Source organism: Pundamilia nyererei, unplaced genomic scaffold (genome assembly GCF_000239375.1).
Source record: "Pundamilia nyererei isolate P.nyererei 1_Seehausen unplaced genomic scaffold, PunNye1.0 scaffold00106, whole genome shotgun sequence".
NCBI classification, from domain to species: domain Eukaryota; kingdom Metazoa; phylum Chordata; class Actinopteri; order Cichliformes; family Cichlidae; genus Pundamilia; species Pundamilia nyererei.
Window position 1 is genome coordinate 1,697,507 of NW_005187507.1, and position 14,439 is coordinate 1,711,945.

At 41.2% G+C, this 14,439-nt stretch overlaps 2 protein-coding genes across 3 annotated transcripts in view; both read left to right on the forward strand.

Annotated features, from left to right (window-relative positions):
• The first annotated feature begins 2,161 nt into the window (after positions 1–2,161).
• Positions 2,162–8,577, forward strand: ccnt1 (cyclin T1). Of its 2 annotated transcripts, none has more exons than XM_005741028.2 (9): positions 2,162–2,371; positions 3,060–3,141; positions 3,228–3,356; positions 3,794–3,854; positions 4,390–4,452; positions 4,537–4,591; positions 4,804–4,967; positions 5,060–5,130; positions 5,216–8,577. In XM_005741028.2, the coding sequence occupies exons 1-9, from the start codon at positions 2,199–2,201 to the stop codon at positions 6,527–6,529; spliced, it is 2,112 nt and encodes a 703-aa protein (XP_005741085.1). In that variant the 5' UTR covers positions 2,162–2,198; the 3' UTR covers positions 6,530–8,577. The 2 variants fall into 2 exon arrangements, with proteins under 2 accessions (XP_005741085.1, XP_005741086.1); XM_005741029.2 differs by having other exon boundaries at positions 4,546–4,591.
• A 481-nt stretch (positions 8,578–9,058) lies between these two features.
• kansl2 (KAT8 regulatory NSL complex subunit 2) overlaps positions 9,059–14,439 on the forward strand; it is a 10,043-nt gene continuing 4,662 nt past the window's right edge. The window contains exons 1-6 of the mRNA XM_005741068.2: positions 9,059–9,164; positions 10,545–10,802; positions 10,976–11,148; positions 11,990–12,104; positions 13,902–14,065; positions 14,147–14,310. Of these exons, the coding sequence (XP_005741125.1) occupies positions 10,552–10,802; positions 10,976–11,148; positions 11,990–12,104; positions 13,902–14,065; positions 14,147–14,310 (867 nt within the window). The 5' untranslated portion in view covers positions 9,059–9,164; positions 10,545–10,551. The remainder of the gene's footprint in view (positions 9,165–10,544; positions 10,803–10,975; positions 11,149–11,989; positions 12,105–13,901; positions 14,066–14,146; positions 14,311–14,439) is intronic.

The window sequence follows — 14,439 nt, forward strand, 5'->3', positions numbered from 1 at the left end:
GCCCATCTGTGAACTAAGGTGTAGGTCTATTAGGTTATGTTGTGGTGAACCTCAGGTTAGGGGATGGGTGTTCATACTGGAGTGCAAAATTAAAACCAATGGAAGATGGACAAGAAAAGTTCAAAGCCATCAGGTGCTCAGTTTAGAAAAAAGAGAAAAGAAGAGGAGGAGAAACGAGCAAAAGATACAGGAAAGCAGACGTGTCATTGGATAATGGCAGGTCATCCTGAAACAATCAGAATCAGAATACTTTATTAATCCCTAAGGAAATTATGTGGGTTACAGTTGCTCCAAGAAGAAATGGTAAAAAAAAAAATAGTAACAGTAACAGACTAAACTCCAAACAATACATTCTCTTAGAGATTTTACACATTTAAGAAATAGCACTAATATATACAGATCACTCAGTTCTAAATATCAAGGATTAACAAAGGTGATTATAAATAAATATCAAGAAAATTGACAAGAATATTCCAGAGTAGAAAAGAGCGCGTGTAAAAAGGGTGTAACTATCGCAGGGTTCACAGTGTGTCAGATGGAGGAGTTGTACAGGGAGATGGCCACAGGCAGGAATGATTTCCTGTGTCGGTCAGTGGTGCTTTTTGGTAATCTCAGTCTCTCACTGAAAGTACTTCTGTGACTAGCCAGCATGTCATGTCATGGAGTGGGTGGGAGGTATCATCCAACATTGTCTTTATCTTGGACAACATCTGCCTCTCAGACACCACCCTAACGGAGTCCAGCTCCATCCTCACACCATTACTGGCCTTGTGGATCCGTTTATTTAGTCTGTTGGCATCTGTGACCCTCGACCCGCTGCCCCAGCATGCAACACCATAGAAGATAGCACTGACCACAACAGAGATACAACAAGATAACATCAATTAGTAGGGATAGTGAAGTGTCACTTGGCTATGATTTTAAAAAGTAGACACTGATGTAGCATACTGAATCTTCTCTGGTGAAATTCAGTATGGTTCCGACAACAGTTTTATGTTAATGTACAATCATTAATATGTTTTATGTGTGTGTGTGCTGTGTTGGGCAAACTTTGATTAAATTGAGGAGGACTGATATGATATTGTTTAGCTTTTGAGCACCTATTCAGGAGAAGTTTCACTCATCATCCACTAAAGGGTAGTTAATCATATTAATCAAGGAAGATGATCAACCTCTTTGGTCATTTGGCTTGATCATGTCAAGTGTCAATTAAGTCAGGTGATTGTTATTCCTCCTACAGCATCATCTCATATACACAGATTTTTGTACTGCAGAAGTCTTTAGTGCTGAAGGGAAAATCCCGGGGAAAAAAAATCTGGGACAGCATGGCTGTCGGGACGAGTTTAGCGTTAGCATAGAACTTTCTAACATAGCACTATTTGGTTATGGACAGATAGGCTAAGACTGTGATGTTAGAGGCTGACCAAACAGGCATATGAGGGAAAATGGAAGGGAACGTAGCTCTCTAAGTGACCGTGGCTAATCATATAACTGGCCACCATTTATTGCCCAGCGTTAGCATGCTTTCAAAAGCAAGTAAAACCCCAGACACACAAGCCTAGAGACTTGTTTATGACAAGTTTCAGTTGAAGATTCTTACTGAGAACTTTAATATTAGACTTCCTACTTCAGCTATTTGTTGCAACTTGTCTTCTCCTCTTATGTGCCAGATGGTGGAGTTAAACTTCTCACCCATGGGGGCGGGCCTAAGTGCCTAAATGCACTGGTTTTGCGAAATCAGTGATAATAGCAAGTTTATTAATGCAGCACTTTTAAATTTTTGATTTAGACTGTGTTTCACATTGTTATTAGATTCCATTCATACTTGACGTTTACAGCTAGGGGGCGGGGTTTGGGAAGGGGCTTGTGGTAAGGTAGCACCATGAGTAAAGGTATGTGCACTTTTAGTCAGTACCTAGGAAGAAAAGTGGGCGTATACTGATGCAGGACAAGGAGATTCACCTCTTGAGCTGTGCGTTGTATGGAGCACAGAGGCTGTAGCTAGCTTACCGGAGATTTCGCTTTTGGCTGTTACAGCGTAATAACAAGAGAGATCGTATGAGACTTTACGTTTTGAGACCCCTCTGCGCTTTGGAGACCTCTGCTGTACCGTAGCTCGAGGCGCGCTGACGTCGCCGCCCGGCGTGACGTGTGTTCCTGTGACGCGCAGAAATTTTAAACTCTCGTCCTTCTCAGTGATGGCGGCTTCGTTTCGCTCTCTCCCCGCAAGCAGTAACAACAAATGGTACTTCACCCGGCAGCAGATCGACAACAGCCCATCTCGGCGAGCTGGACTTGATCCCGACAAGGAGCTCTCATACAGACAACAGGCGGCGAACCTCCTCCAGGACATGGGACAGCGGCTCAATGTGTATCCTTTTGTCGTGAGCTCTTGTTAGCGCTCTAACTTTAGCTTCTCTCCCGAGCCGGCTCGGAGAAGGAGTGTGGCTGGTGTTTGTTAGTTTGTTGTTGTCTTTTGTTCGACGGTTTCACGTTTGTTTTTGTCTTCCACTTCTGTTTAACGCTGTGGAATTTGGTTTTACAAGGTGTACGTGAGCTTACAAGCGTTACGCGATAGCGGCGTAGTGGGCTAACCCTTGGGCCGCAGAGGCCTGTGTAGTCGGCGGCCTCCAGGACGTTAGCATGTTAGCGTTAGCTTCACCACTGGTAAATATCAACGAATAAACGCAAATTAGAAGGACAATGGGCCACGTTTAGACATAGTAATGTAGAATGTTTCAGAAAAAGTGTTTTAGATGTGTTAGTTTTAGAAAACATCTCTTTGTGTGTTATCAAGAGTCTTATCCCAGCTAGCCGGTGGCTAAAGTGTTGTTTAACTTTGTTATTCTGTTGCTGCTACGATAACAGCCTTATCAACATTAACTTTTATACTTAATTAGCAATATTAAACCTATAGTTATCCTTATAACTATTTTATAATTATTTTATTTCACACGTATACCGACGATTCCAGCCCATTTTCAAAGTATGCAGTCATTACAGATGTTATGTAATTTGCTCACACTGTTTACCTTTTTTCCTTAACTGCCATGTATCAGCTCTCAACTTACAATTAATACAGCCATTGTGTACATGCATCGCTTCTACATGATCCAGTCCTTCACCAGATTTCACAGAAATGTAAGTAATGCTTTTCTTGCTTGAATCATGGAAATGATTTTACTTAATGTGAATCATCTTTTTAAATCTCCACTGACCCTTTCCAGGTCATCGCACCCGCTGCTCTGTTCCTGGCAGCAAAGGTAGAGGAGCAGCCTCGAAAGCTGGAGCATGTCATCAAGGTGGCCCATGCCTGCCTCAATCCCCAGGACCCTTCACCAGATATTCGCAGTGATGTAAGTATTGTACTGCAATTGTCGGAGGGAGGTTTTCTTTGAAGCAGAAAAAAAAATTCTTACAATAAGGCAAATGGCAATCTTCTTGCATGTAATCTGAGAACATTTACTCTGTCACGTATTTGTTCTGAGCTGTTAAGGCTGCTTGATTACATGGGTTGAGAGAGTAAAAGGCAAAATACATCTTAGCCTGTGTAGGTTTTGAGTCATGCAGGCAATGTGATGTCTAGCAGTTGTAAAACTCGAGCATCTGTACTTGCTATGTAGCTTTCACTTTTCATCACTTATATCTGAGGCTTCTTCAACAAACATGTATGCCAGAAAGCCTTTCAGACAAATGGTCAGAAATTCTCGGCCACATAACGTGTACAGTTGCTCTTGTTTTTCAACAATTGGCGGCCTCCCAGTGAGTAACGTGCCTGTCCTCTCAACCTCAGGCCTACCTGCAACAAGCCCAAGACCTGGTCATTCTTGAGAGCATAATTCTCCAGACCTTGGGTAAGTTTGGAAGGAAGAACTGGGTCCCTTGAATTCCCCCCCCAGAGAACAAGAATAGTTAACATGTTTTATTTCAATTCACAGTTTGCAGTAAGCAGCACTGGAAGTGATATTTATGCTTCAAAACTGAATCACCCACTTTTACATTTCCTGTTTCAGCTTTTTCATTTTTATCAGCCCTAACTTTTGACATTTTACCTTTTTCACCTATGTGTTTTTAAGACATTTAAAGAGGGAGCCTCAAAACAACTTTTTTCCCCTTCTTACATGCCATTAATTTTTTTTTTCATATTCAGGTGTTGACATTTTCATGTTGTCCAGGATGTTTTCCCATGAAAAGTGACACTCCACTCAACTCTGACTCCCCACCACTTGATTTTTAACACAATGCAAATTTTCTGGTTTTCAGCGGCTTTGTTAATGTTATCTTTGCCAGTGGGAAGTGGATTTGTATTCCATATGGATTATAAGTATACATTGATTTTGCATTTCTTTTATTAATGTCTACCTACATTTTCTTCTCTTTCTATTACAGCTTTTGAAATCACCATCGATCATCCTCATACACATGTTGTCAAATGCACTCAGCTTGTCAGGGGTGAGCATCATTTTTATGGTTTTGCTCAATTTTATCTTCAAGTTTTTGCTGTGTCTATAAATTTTTTTTCTCTTTGTTCTGCTGTTGTTCCAGCAAGCAAGGATTTGGCCCAAACATCATACTTTATGGCCACCAACAGGTATGCTCAGAGTTCACCCATAGTTCTCTCTCTCTCTCTGTCTCTCTCAAACATGCGCGCACACACACACACACACACAGGGTTGTGTCTTTCTTATGTGAATGCTAGGTATTCACCAAAGTTTGTGTGTGGTTTGTTAAAGCTCAATACACTGATTTTCTGTTTTCTCTTTCTCTGTTTGCTTTTTTTCTTGGACGTATCATGCCATATAGCCTGCACTTGACAACGTTCTGCCTGCAGTATAGTCCGCCTGTTGTAGCCTGTGTGTGCATCCACCTCGCCTGCAAATGGTCCAACTGGGAGATCCCCGTGTCTACAGATGGCAAACACTGGTGGGAGTATGTTGACCCTACAGTTACCCTCGAGCTGCTGGACGGTATGTGCAATAAATGCTCTTTAAGAAAAAAATGTTTAGATAATAAAAGGGCTGATTTGACTTGTTTGTTTTTTTTTTTCCTCCTCTTCCAGAACTTACACACGAGTTCCTGCAAATCCTGGAGAAAACACCCAGCCGACTGAAGCGAATTCGCAACTGGAAGGTACAACGCAAATTTAACTTCTCCTTTTTGCTATTAAAAATTCCCGATTCAATGTGGACATTGACTTAATTTTTTCTTCTTCCAGGCTGGCGGACAGACACCAAAAGCCAAGCCAAAAGTCCAGGAGGAGGGTGACCAGAGGGACACCATGATCAGCATGATTTCCATGGCTTCATCAGAGAGTACTGTGGCAGGCCTGATGAGCCTCTCTGCTCCACCTTCTGCCTCCTCTTCCTCATCAGTGGGCGACAAGGACACAAATGCTTCTGGCAGTGCTCAGACTTGGAGTGGTAAAGGTCAAGGTGGATCTGAGCAGCAGTCACAGCAACCACAGCAGCAGCCTAACCATGAGGTCCACGCCCCAGCTAAGGTGTCGCTGAGTGAGTACCGTGCCAAGAATGCTGACGTCCTGGCTGCCCAAAAGAGAAAGTTGGAGAACATGGAGGCCAGCGTAAAGAGAGATTATGCCAATGCAGCTCAGGCCCTCATTGGCCAGCAACAGAGGAAGGAGAAGCAGCAGCATCACCATCATCCACCCAGCGCTTCCTCTGACATGTCCAACCCATCACCCATTATTCTTAAAATCCCCTTGGAGAAGGAGAGGCATGACTCTCTAAAAATGCGCTTCCCAGTTGCTGGAGGATCAGGAGGAAGCAGTGGACACAGCAGCAGTGGTCGAGGCCAGGATCCAGACATCAAAGTCAAAATCCGAGTGCCTGACAAGCAGAGGGGGACTTCAGGAGAGGATGGCAAAAGCAGGGACAAGCACAGGGAGCGTTCTAACCACCACCACCATTATCATCACCACTCTCACCACCACCATTCCTCTTCCAGTAGTGCCTCACTTTCTTCTTCACACAAACATTCATCTAGTTCCAGCGGCACGCTGGGAAGCAGCAAAAAAGTACCAAGTGACTCCTCTAGAACAAGCTCCTCGTCCTCGTCCTCATCCTCGTCTGCCTCACGCAAGAGGACACACTCCCAGGATCCTTCAGCAGGATCTCACCCACCCTCCAAAGTGAGCAAGTCTAGGAATCCCTACCAGTTACCTCCCCTGTCTTCCTCCTCCGGACAAATTTTGGGGCACGGTTCTGACATTCTTCCGTCTCTGGGACTCCCCCACCACCAAGGAAGCTATTCGCATTCCAAAAGCGACAAAACTGACACTAATGGTCACAGTTCAGCTGGTGGAGCCCAGTCCAACGAGTACCAGGACACTTTTGAGATGCTAAACTCACTGCTGAGTGCACAGGGTGTGCAGCCGTCCCAGCAGTCTATGTTTGACTACAGATCTCAGTATGGTGATTATCGGTACTCGAGCAGCTCCAGAGGAAACAACCCTAGGCCCCCTCCCCTGCCCACGGAGCCGCCTCCCCCACTGCCGCCTTTGCCCAAATAAGTTTCTAATCAGGAAACCACATTATGTACATTTTACTTGACATCTTGATCATCTTGTTACATAAAGTGTTGTATGATATTTTCCAGCCACCCAACATTTTATAGTCTTCAGTGTGACAGCAGAGAAATGTACTGGGGGTAACAAAGGATTTTATGGCGTACTCGTGGGGCAATAATGGGACTTGCAAAATGTGAGACAAGAAGAATCATGGGAAAGTGTAGATAGTGTTTTGTTTTTTCTTTTTGAAAAATTCAAATGATATGTGACAAGAAGACGGGAATTAGAGGATGTCAATGTGTTTGGAAAAATTTCCATGACATACCTGGTTGGTCTTCTTACTGATTCTTTTTATAATGTTTTTATAGGGTGTTATTTATTGATCAAATGATTTTAAAAAAGAAAAAATGTCCCCTTTTTCTACCTTTTTTTAGGGTTAAACCTCTGTTCTTTTGGAACAGATGGTCATTTCTTTAAGACTGTACAGCCTAGTTAGAGTGCATGTCTCCAAAGCCATCTTTTCGATATATTTTTTACTTTATTTTATTTTTCCCATTTTTATTTTTTCTGTGAGCCATAAAAATGGCTTCATCCCTCATGTATATGTTATATTTGCTGTGCTATTTGGTGATTTGAGGAAAAAAATGTAAAAAAAAAAATGTTTAAAACAAACATTGGAACCTTTATATTTGCAAATTTGCAAAAAAAAAAGGATGTAAATTAGGAAAAGCTTGTACTTTTCACTTTAAGTTTTTAAGTCTTGCAGTCATTGTTTTAAATGGTTGTAAAATATTCATATTTGGTTCTTGAATGGATACACTAAGTTCATAGCAAGAACATTCATCTGTTCACAAACGGTTGAAACATCTGTGCGCTTTGGTCACAATGAAGGAAATTCAACAAAAAGAGCATCTATCTAGACTATTTCTCTTTCCTTATTGTTTTTCCTCAGGAGTTCATTTTTTTGGGGTGATCACAGGTAAATGCAAAGACAAAGAAATAAGCATCATATATGGAAATGTATAATTTTCAGAAGACAGGAAAAACTTTTTCCCAGATTTGCTAGACCCTAATAAGCACAGTATACAGAGTTTTAACACAGTATAAAAGTTAATAGCTCATCTGTTTTTATCTAATTGTGGGGATGTTTTAAAAGTGTAAACCCTAGTGTAGCTGTCACTTCACTCTGGTCTGATTTAATCATGTTAAACTTGTATTTCGAGTGCATTCCTCTAAACTAAATTGGTGGATATTTAACTTTCGTTTGTTTTATTATCTGCCCACATGCCATCATTCATCATAAAAACATGTTTGCATGTTTTCTGTGGTTGTACAGAATCATATGTGACCAGCAGGTTATTTATATACCTCCACTTTTTAAGCATGAAGGCCAATACCCAGATTTTGTTGGCAAGATAAGCAGGTTATTGCCTATTCATAAAACTTAATTGTTTAGGATTAGTGCTCTTATTTTACAGTAATGTAGCACAGCAAATCAGCCGTCCAGCTGTATATTTTACCCCCTTCATATATTTGAAAATGTGCTTGAAAAGAGAAGCTTCTTGCTCATGCAGCAGAGGTTTTATTATTCTTGGTTGTAACAGGGAAACAGTAAATGCACTGAATATTTATCTCAGTAGGTTTGCCTACAATGCAATTGACAAAGTGTTACGTGTATAATGGTTAGACTAATAGATTTTCTGGTGTGAAATTGCCACTGTTTTTGAAACATTTTGTTTAATCTGGGAAAAGCTTCCATTTTAAGTATTACCATTTTGTTGTGAACAAGCCACAAAAAGGACACATTTCATATTAAAACCCATATGTAAGAAAAAACGGACGACACTCATGCAACCTAACAATGCAAAAATCATATAGCTACAATAAATTTCATGTGTTTTCATGTCTTGGTGTTTTCAGTGACACTCAGGTCTGAAAAAGAAAAAGTTTTGAGATTTTTTTTCCCCATTTAAAATATGTGAACACTGTTCTTTTTTTTGATATAATGTGGTTGCTTTATTCTCAAAGTCAATAAAAAATATTTTAAGAAAGTGCTGCTTTTGGCTCATCAATAACATTGCATTTTATAGGTGAATCAATCTATGCCAGGGGTGTCAAATGCGGTCTAGGAGCTTGATCTGCCCTGAAAGAAGATCCAGTTTTACCCATTATATTTTGCAAAAAAAATATGTTTGAGGGGTAATACAGGCATTGTAGAGCAACTGATGGAATTGCACTTACTCTACTTGATATATCATCATTTGTAAATGCATGGTGTGTCAAAGTTTTACATTTGAATGTTTTCAAAATATACTGTTCTTTTCTTCTATTTTTAAAAGATAGGGGGTATTATCCAGTGGTATTGTAAGTGTAGCCCTCTTGAGGTCAAGTTGTGTTCTAAAGAGTTCGAGGCCCTGGTCTATAATAAAAGTGTAAATACATTGGGTGGATGCCACTTTGAATGGCAACTAGATTGGCCAATGGGCTACCTCACTCCGGCGCTCTGGCTAATCGGATCTCTAGGTGGGCGGGGTTACTTATTGTAAGCGGCGGCTGTGGCAGTTAACAGGGAATGCAGGAAAATCGACGTACCAGTGTTCTTCGGGAGCTCACGCCAGCTCGGATGTCCGAGACAAAGGTAGGGGGCCGCAAATAGAAATTAGCGATATGTTCATATTCTGGCATACAATCACGTTGGCGTTATGGAGGGATACGGCAATTTTGTGGCACCGACTTGCTATCTTCGCTGCAAAATGAGAAAATTAGCATTTAGCTGCCGTTAGCAGCGATTGATCAAAGATGGCGACTGCCGTCTTAACTGTTAAAGTGACGCAGTAAGGAGAGGCGGGCTGAAGCTCGGTGTGGCGCCCGGTTAGAGTTTATCCATTAACGCAGAGAGGAGTTTGTCTCCTCGATTTATATTTGAATTAAAAAAAAATGCCATTCTCTCTTACATTAATGCGGCCTTTATTACTCTTTGTTACTTATTACAATTGCCTTTAGGTTGTATGCGTAACATTTATAAGCTTTTACTGATGTTAATAACGACCATCTGACATCGCCCGTCAGTAAACCAATAACATGAAAACATTGTTTTAGTTTTATACAGCTTTATTTAGATTTAAGTACTCATAGTGATTTGGTCAATGACACCTTATGTGCATATTTTCAATATGCTTTTTTTTCTATTTTGGTTATATTTGGGATCAAAAGGCGAAAAACCACGAGTATCTATCCTGCCCATTTAAGTACAGTGTAATTGTTCAGAAAACCATTTTAAACCTTTCTGACACGGTATGTTATCCTGCTGGAAGCCGCCATCAGAAGATGAGTGTTCTGGTCATAAAGGGTTGAACATTGTCAGAATCGGGTATGCTGTGGGATTTTAACAAAGTGTGGGTAGAACGACCATTACACCGACACCACCAGCCTGAACTGGTCATACAACATAGGATGGAGCTTCATGTTGTTTACATCAGATCCTGGCCTTTCAGTATATATTAAATTGACCAGACATTGCTTTTCCAATCCCTTCCTGCTCGCTTTAGCTTACAGGAGTATCATCGTCCAGTCTTCTGCTACTATAGCCCATCTGGTTTAAGATTTCACGTGCTGTGGTCTTCTGCATACCTTGATTAAACAAGCGGTTATCTGAGTTTCTGTTGCCTTCCTATCGGCTCAGTGCAGTATAGCCTCTTCTAATTTCTTTCTATTGACATGTTGCTGCTCACTAGACGTTTTCTCTTTTTCATACTGTTCTCTATAAACCCTAGAGTTGGATCTGTGTGACCCATCTTTGATCTCTAGATCAGCAGTTTCTGAAATACCAGCCTGTTGGTCACCAAAGTTAGTAGTTTGAATGAAAATACATTAAAGAAGCCAACATTATTCCAACATTCAAACAAATGTTTTTATAGGAATTCTTGCTGTTATTCATGCATGCAGCCATACAAACATTTGGTGTGAACAGGAAAAATGTATTATTATTATTATTTTTTTGTTATTACATTTAATGCAGGCTTGAAATGAACAGGATACGGATTCATGTTTTGCCCTCAAGTCGGAACCGGGTGACCCAGACACCCCGACCTCAGGAGCCACAGGCCTGCTCCTTCACCCAGCGGCCCTGCTCTCAGCCACGACTCGAAGGCTTGGAATTCTGCATCAAACACATCTTGGAGGACAAGAATGCGCCTTACAAACAGTGCAGCTACGTCTCTGCCAAGAACGGGAAGCGGTGTCCCAATGCCGCACCAAAGGCAGAGAGGAAAGACGGGTAGGTGGAAGGTCTAAATCAGCCATTAACAATCGATAAAAACAAATTTAATCTCATCATTATCTGCTGTGAATCTCATTAATGGGAACTTAATCCCAAGAGAAGGGGGAATGTAAATAAACTCATCAGTACCATGCAGCCTCCTAATTTCAATTTGAATGTCTGTTCTGTAGAGTGACCTTCTGTGCGGAGCACGCTCGCAGGAATGCCATGGCTCTTCGAGCTCAAATGAGAAAGGCGTCTTCTGGTCCGTCACCGGAGGCCCTGCTGTCTCAACTTAGTGGGTACAGCCGAGCAGAGTCACACAGCCTTGATGGAGGACGCTCTGAAGCCAGCCGCATTCTAGGTAATGGCCACTTTTTGACTTGGAAATAGTAATTTGGGTGCATGTGGGTTAAGCTGATGTAGTTGTACAGACTGTTTGTTGTTTTATTTGTTGGGTTATTTGGTACACTTGTGAAAAGATTAAAAAGTTTATAGCTTTCATTCATTAGTTGTAGAGCAGGGCAATATGACCAAAAATATTTATCACGATATACATTTGAAAATTTGCGATAACGATATAACTGACGATATAATTGACACTAGACAAAATACTTTACAACGCCACAACTTTATTAGTGCAAAAAAACCACAAAACATCAATGTATTTTCACTTAAACAAGCAGCTGTTTTTTATCTGCATTAAAGTTATATAAAAATTTAACAGTGCAAATGCAAATTCCTTGCTGACAGTTTAACCAAAAGGTATTTCCAGTGGAAACTGAGCAACATATCCTCAGCATAACCAATATCCACAAAAGTTAAAAAGAGGTTATACACACACAATACGGTAATATTATGTTGAAGCACCATACGTATCACTCCGCGAGGCTCCTGCTTTCGATAGCCGTAATGCTCCGACAATCCATCAAGCGGTGCGGCTTCCTAGCCTAGCAAAGTCATACTAAAACATTTGACAGATTTCCAAGCGCCGTGTACATAAAATCGTTTCGAGGTCAGTAAACACAACCCGAATTCATACATAAGGCACACGGGATTGTAAGGGCACTGTTGATTTTCAGAAAAGTCAAAGGATTGATTTTAAGTGTGCCGTATTTTCCAAAAAACACGGTAATAACGACGGCCCGCTAGCATGCTCTACCAAAAGTCAGATAAAAATACCACTAATTCCTCCCTCTTCCTAGATGAGGACAGTCTGAGTGAGGAAGAGCAGGGGCCGTTGGTATTGGACCAGACGTGGAGAGGAGATCCGGACAGCGAGGCTGACAGCATCGATAGTGATCACGAGGATCCTCTGAAGTAAGCTCTTAAGATTTTCTTCTCAACCCACATTGTGTAGTTATGTAGTTTGAATAAGAATCTGTAGTACAAGATAGAAGGCTTAGGCCATGTCCAGACTTGAAAATGCATCTTTTTTTCCCCCCTTTTGGCCTTCCGTCCACACTGAGACGGCGTTTTTGGTTTGAAAGCACTCTCCAAAGTGGATAAATTTGAAAACGCTGCATGTGCCTCGCTGTGTGGACAGCGAAAAAGGAGGATTTCGAAAACAAGGATGCATTTTAGTCATATGATGCAGTCACGTGACCAGTTCAACTAAGATGGCGGATGACATTGTGCAGCAGTTGTTTTGTTAGCTCTCAATTTTGACAGCCCTATTAAAGATTAATATCAGTCTGTACATGCTTCAGATAAAACTCGACACCTTTCCTCAACATTTTGCTGCGACTTTTCAAAGAGCCGGAAAATAAATAAATGGCAGACGGAAGTGAAGCAGTTCAATCGTCTTACTGTATTTTCACGACTATAAGGCGCACATAAGTCTTAGATTTTCTTCAAAATGTGCGGCACGCCCTATAGTGCAGTGCGCCCTGTGTGTGTTGTTGTTGTAAGGGGGACGTAGTAGAGAACACCATGAGAACGTTAAAGGGGGAAGTGTGGGCATAGATTGTATATAAAACCCGCGCCCTATAATCAGGTGCGCCTTATGTGTGTGTTAAATACAGTAATGGCACACATAACTGAGACTGCGCCTTTTAGTACGGTGCGTCTTATGGTCGTGAAAATACGGTACTTTTCACGCATGCGCAGTATAGGAACGTAGTGTTGTCAGTGTGGATGAAAACGGTGGTGTGGACGCGCAGCATTTTTAGACAAAAACGCGTTTTTCAATTTATGGGGATTAGTGCAGACGTAGCCTTAGCTCTTATCTGAATTAAAAAGCAGTTTCACTGGAATGTGAGCTACAGAGTTAAGTGTAATCACTTTAAGAAAATATGGAGTGCTTTGTAGCCTTTTATTTTAAAGATGTTCCCCAGGCTTCCGGTATTGGACATGCTAAAGAACAGGTTGTGGCAGCTTGAAGTAAAGCACGAGTTTAAGATTTCACTTCAGGCAATATGAAGTGAAGTAAAGCATACACAGCATAGACATATGTCATTTTGTAATGATCGAAAGCCTTGAATTGGTATCTTTTAAACTGGGGCGTCGAGCTCATTTTTGTTTACTTCAAAGCACAACTATGAACAAGGGTTGGTAACTGGCAATTATTGTGCAGCACATCAATTTCATGCTTTGTTTTTGAATTATAAGTCATCCCTGTCGAATTGAAATGAATAAATGTCTTGTGGGTTCGAAGTGTTGTTTGTTGAAAATTTTGAATTTTCTACAATTTTCACACACCTAGTAAGGGGCAAGTTCTGCCCCCCCAGCCAAATATTTGCCAACCCTATATAAATAATGATTAAATTAGTTGGTTTTCTTTGATATAACATAATAATTCTGAACAGAGTTTGATTTGCTTTTGCTTTTTACATTCTTTTTGCTAAAAACGTTGACAGAAAATGTAAAAAAAGTAAGTAGTTAATATGCAAACCTACAAAGGCTCGAATCGTGTTTATTGACAAGCTGTTAGTGATGACTCTGACTTAATAACTTAATACCTCTGACTTAATACCTGAGCTCATCATCCAGTGGCACAACATAATGTTCTATGTTGATTTAAGAATTACTTATCTTAGTCTTAAATTGTTAGATACTGAGTAGTTTAATGTTTTGAAACTCAATGGACGTTAGATTTTCAATGCTATGTGTTGGCAGACACGCAGGAGTGTACACTGCAGAAGAAGTGGCGCTAATCACTCGAGAAAAACTTATCAGACTCCAGTCCCTCTATATTGATCAGTTCAAACGCCTGCAGCACCTGCTGAAAGAGAAGAAGCGCAGATACCTGCACAACCGCAAAATGGAGCATGAAGCTATAGGTAATCGTAGGACAAATTTATGGTTTTACTGCTCACTCCTCTTAATTCTGAGTGACACAAACCTTTTAATGTTGATTACAGGTACCAGCCTCCTGACAGGGCCTGAAGGCCTTTCCATGAAGGAGAGGGAGAACCTGAAGAAGCTTAAAGCTCTGCGTCGCTACCGCCGCCGGTACGGGGTGGAGGCCCTGCTGCACCGGCAGCTGAGGGAAAGGAGGCAGGCTGTGACAGAAGGAGGCCCTCAGGTGCTAACTTGAATTGATACTGAGTTTAAAGAAATCTGTACATTTTCTTTACTTACCGTATTTTCACAACCATAAGGCGCACTGTGCTAAAAGGCGCAGTCTCAGTTATGTGTGCCCTTACTGTATTTA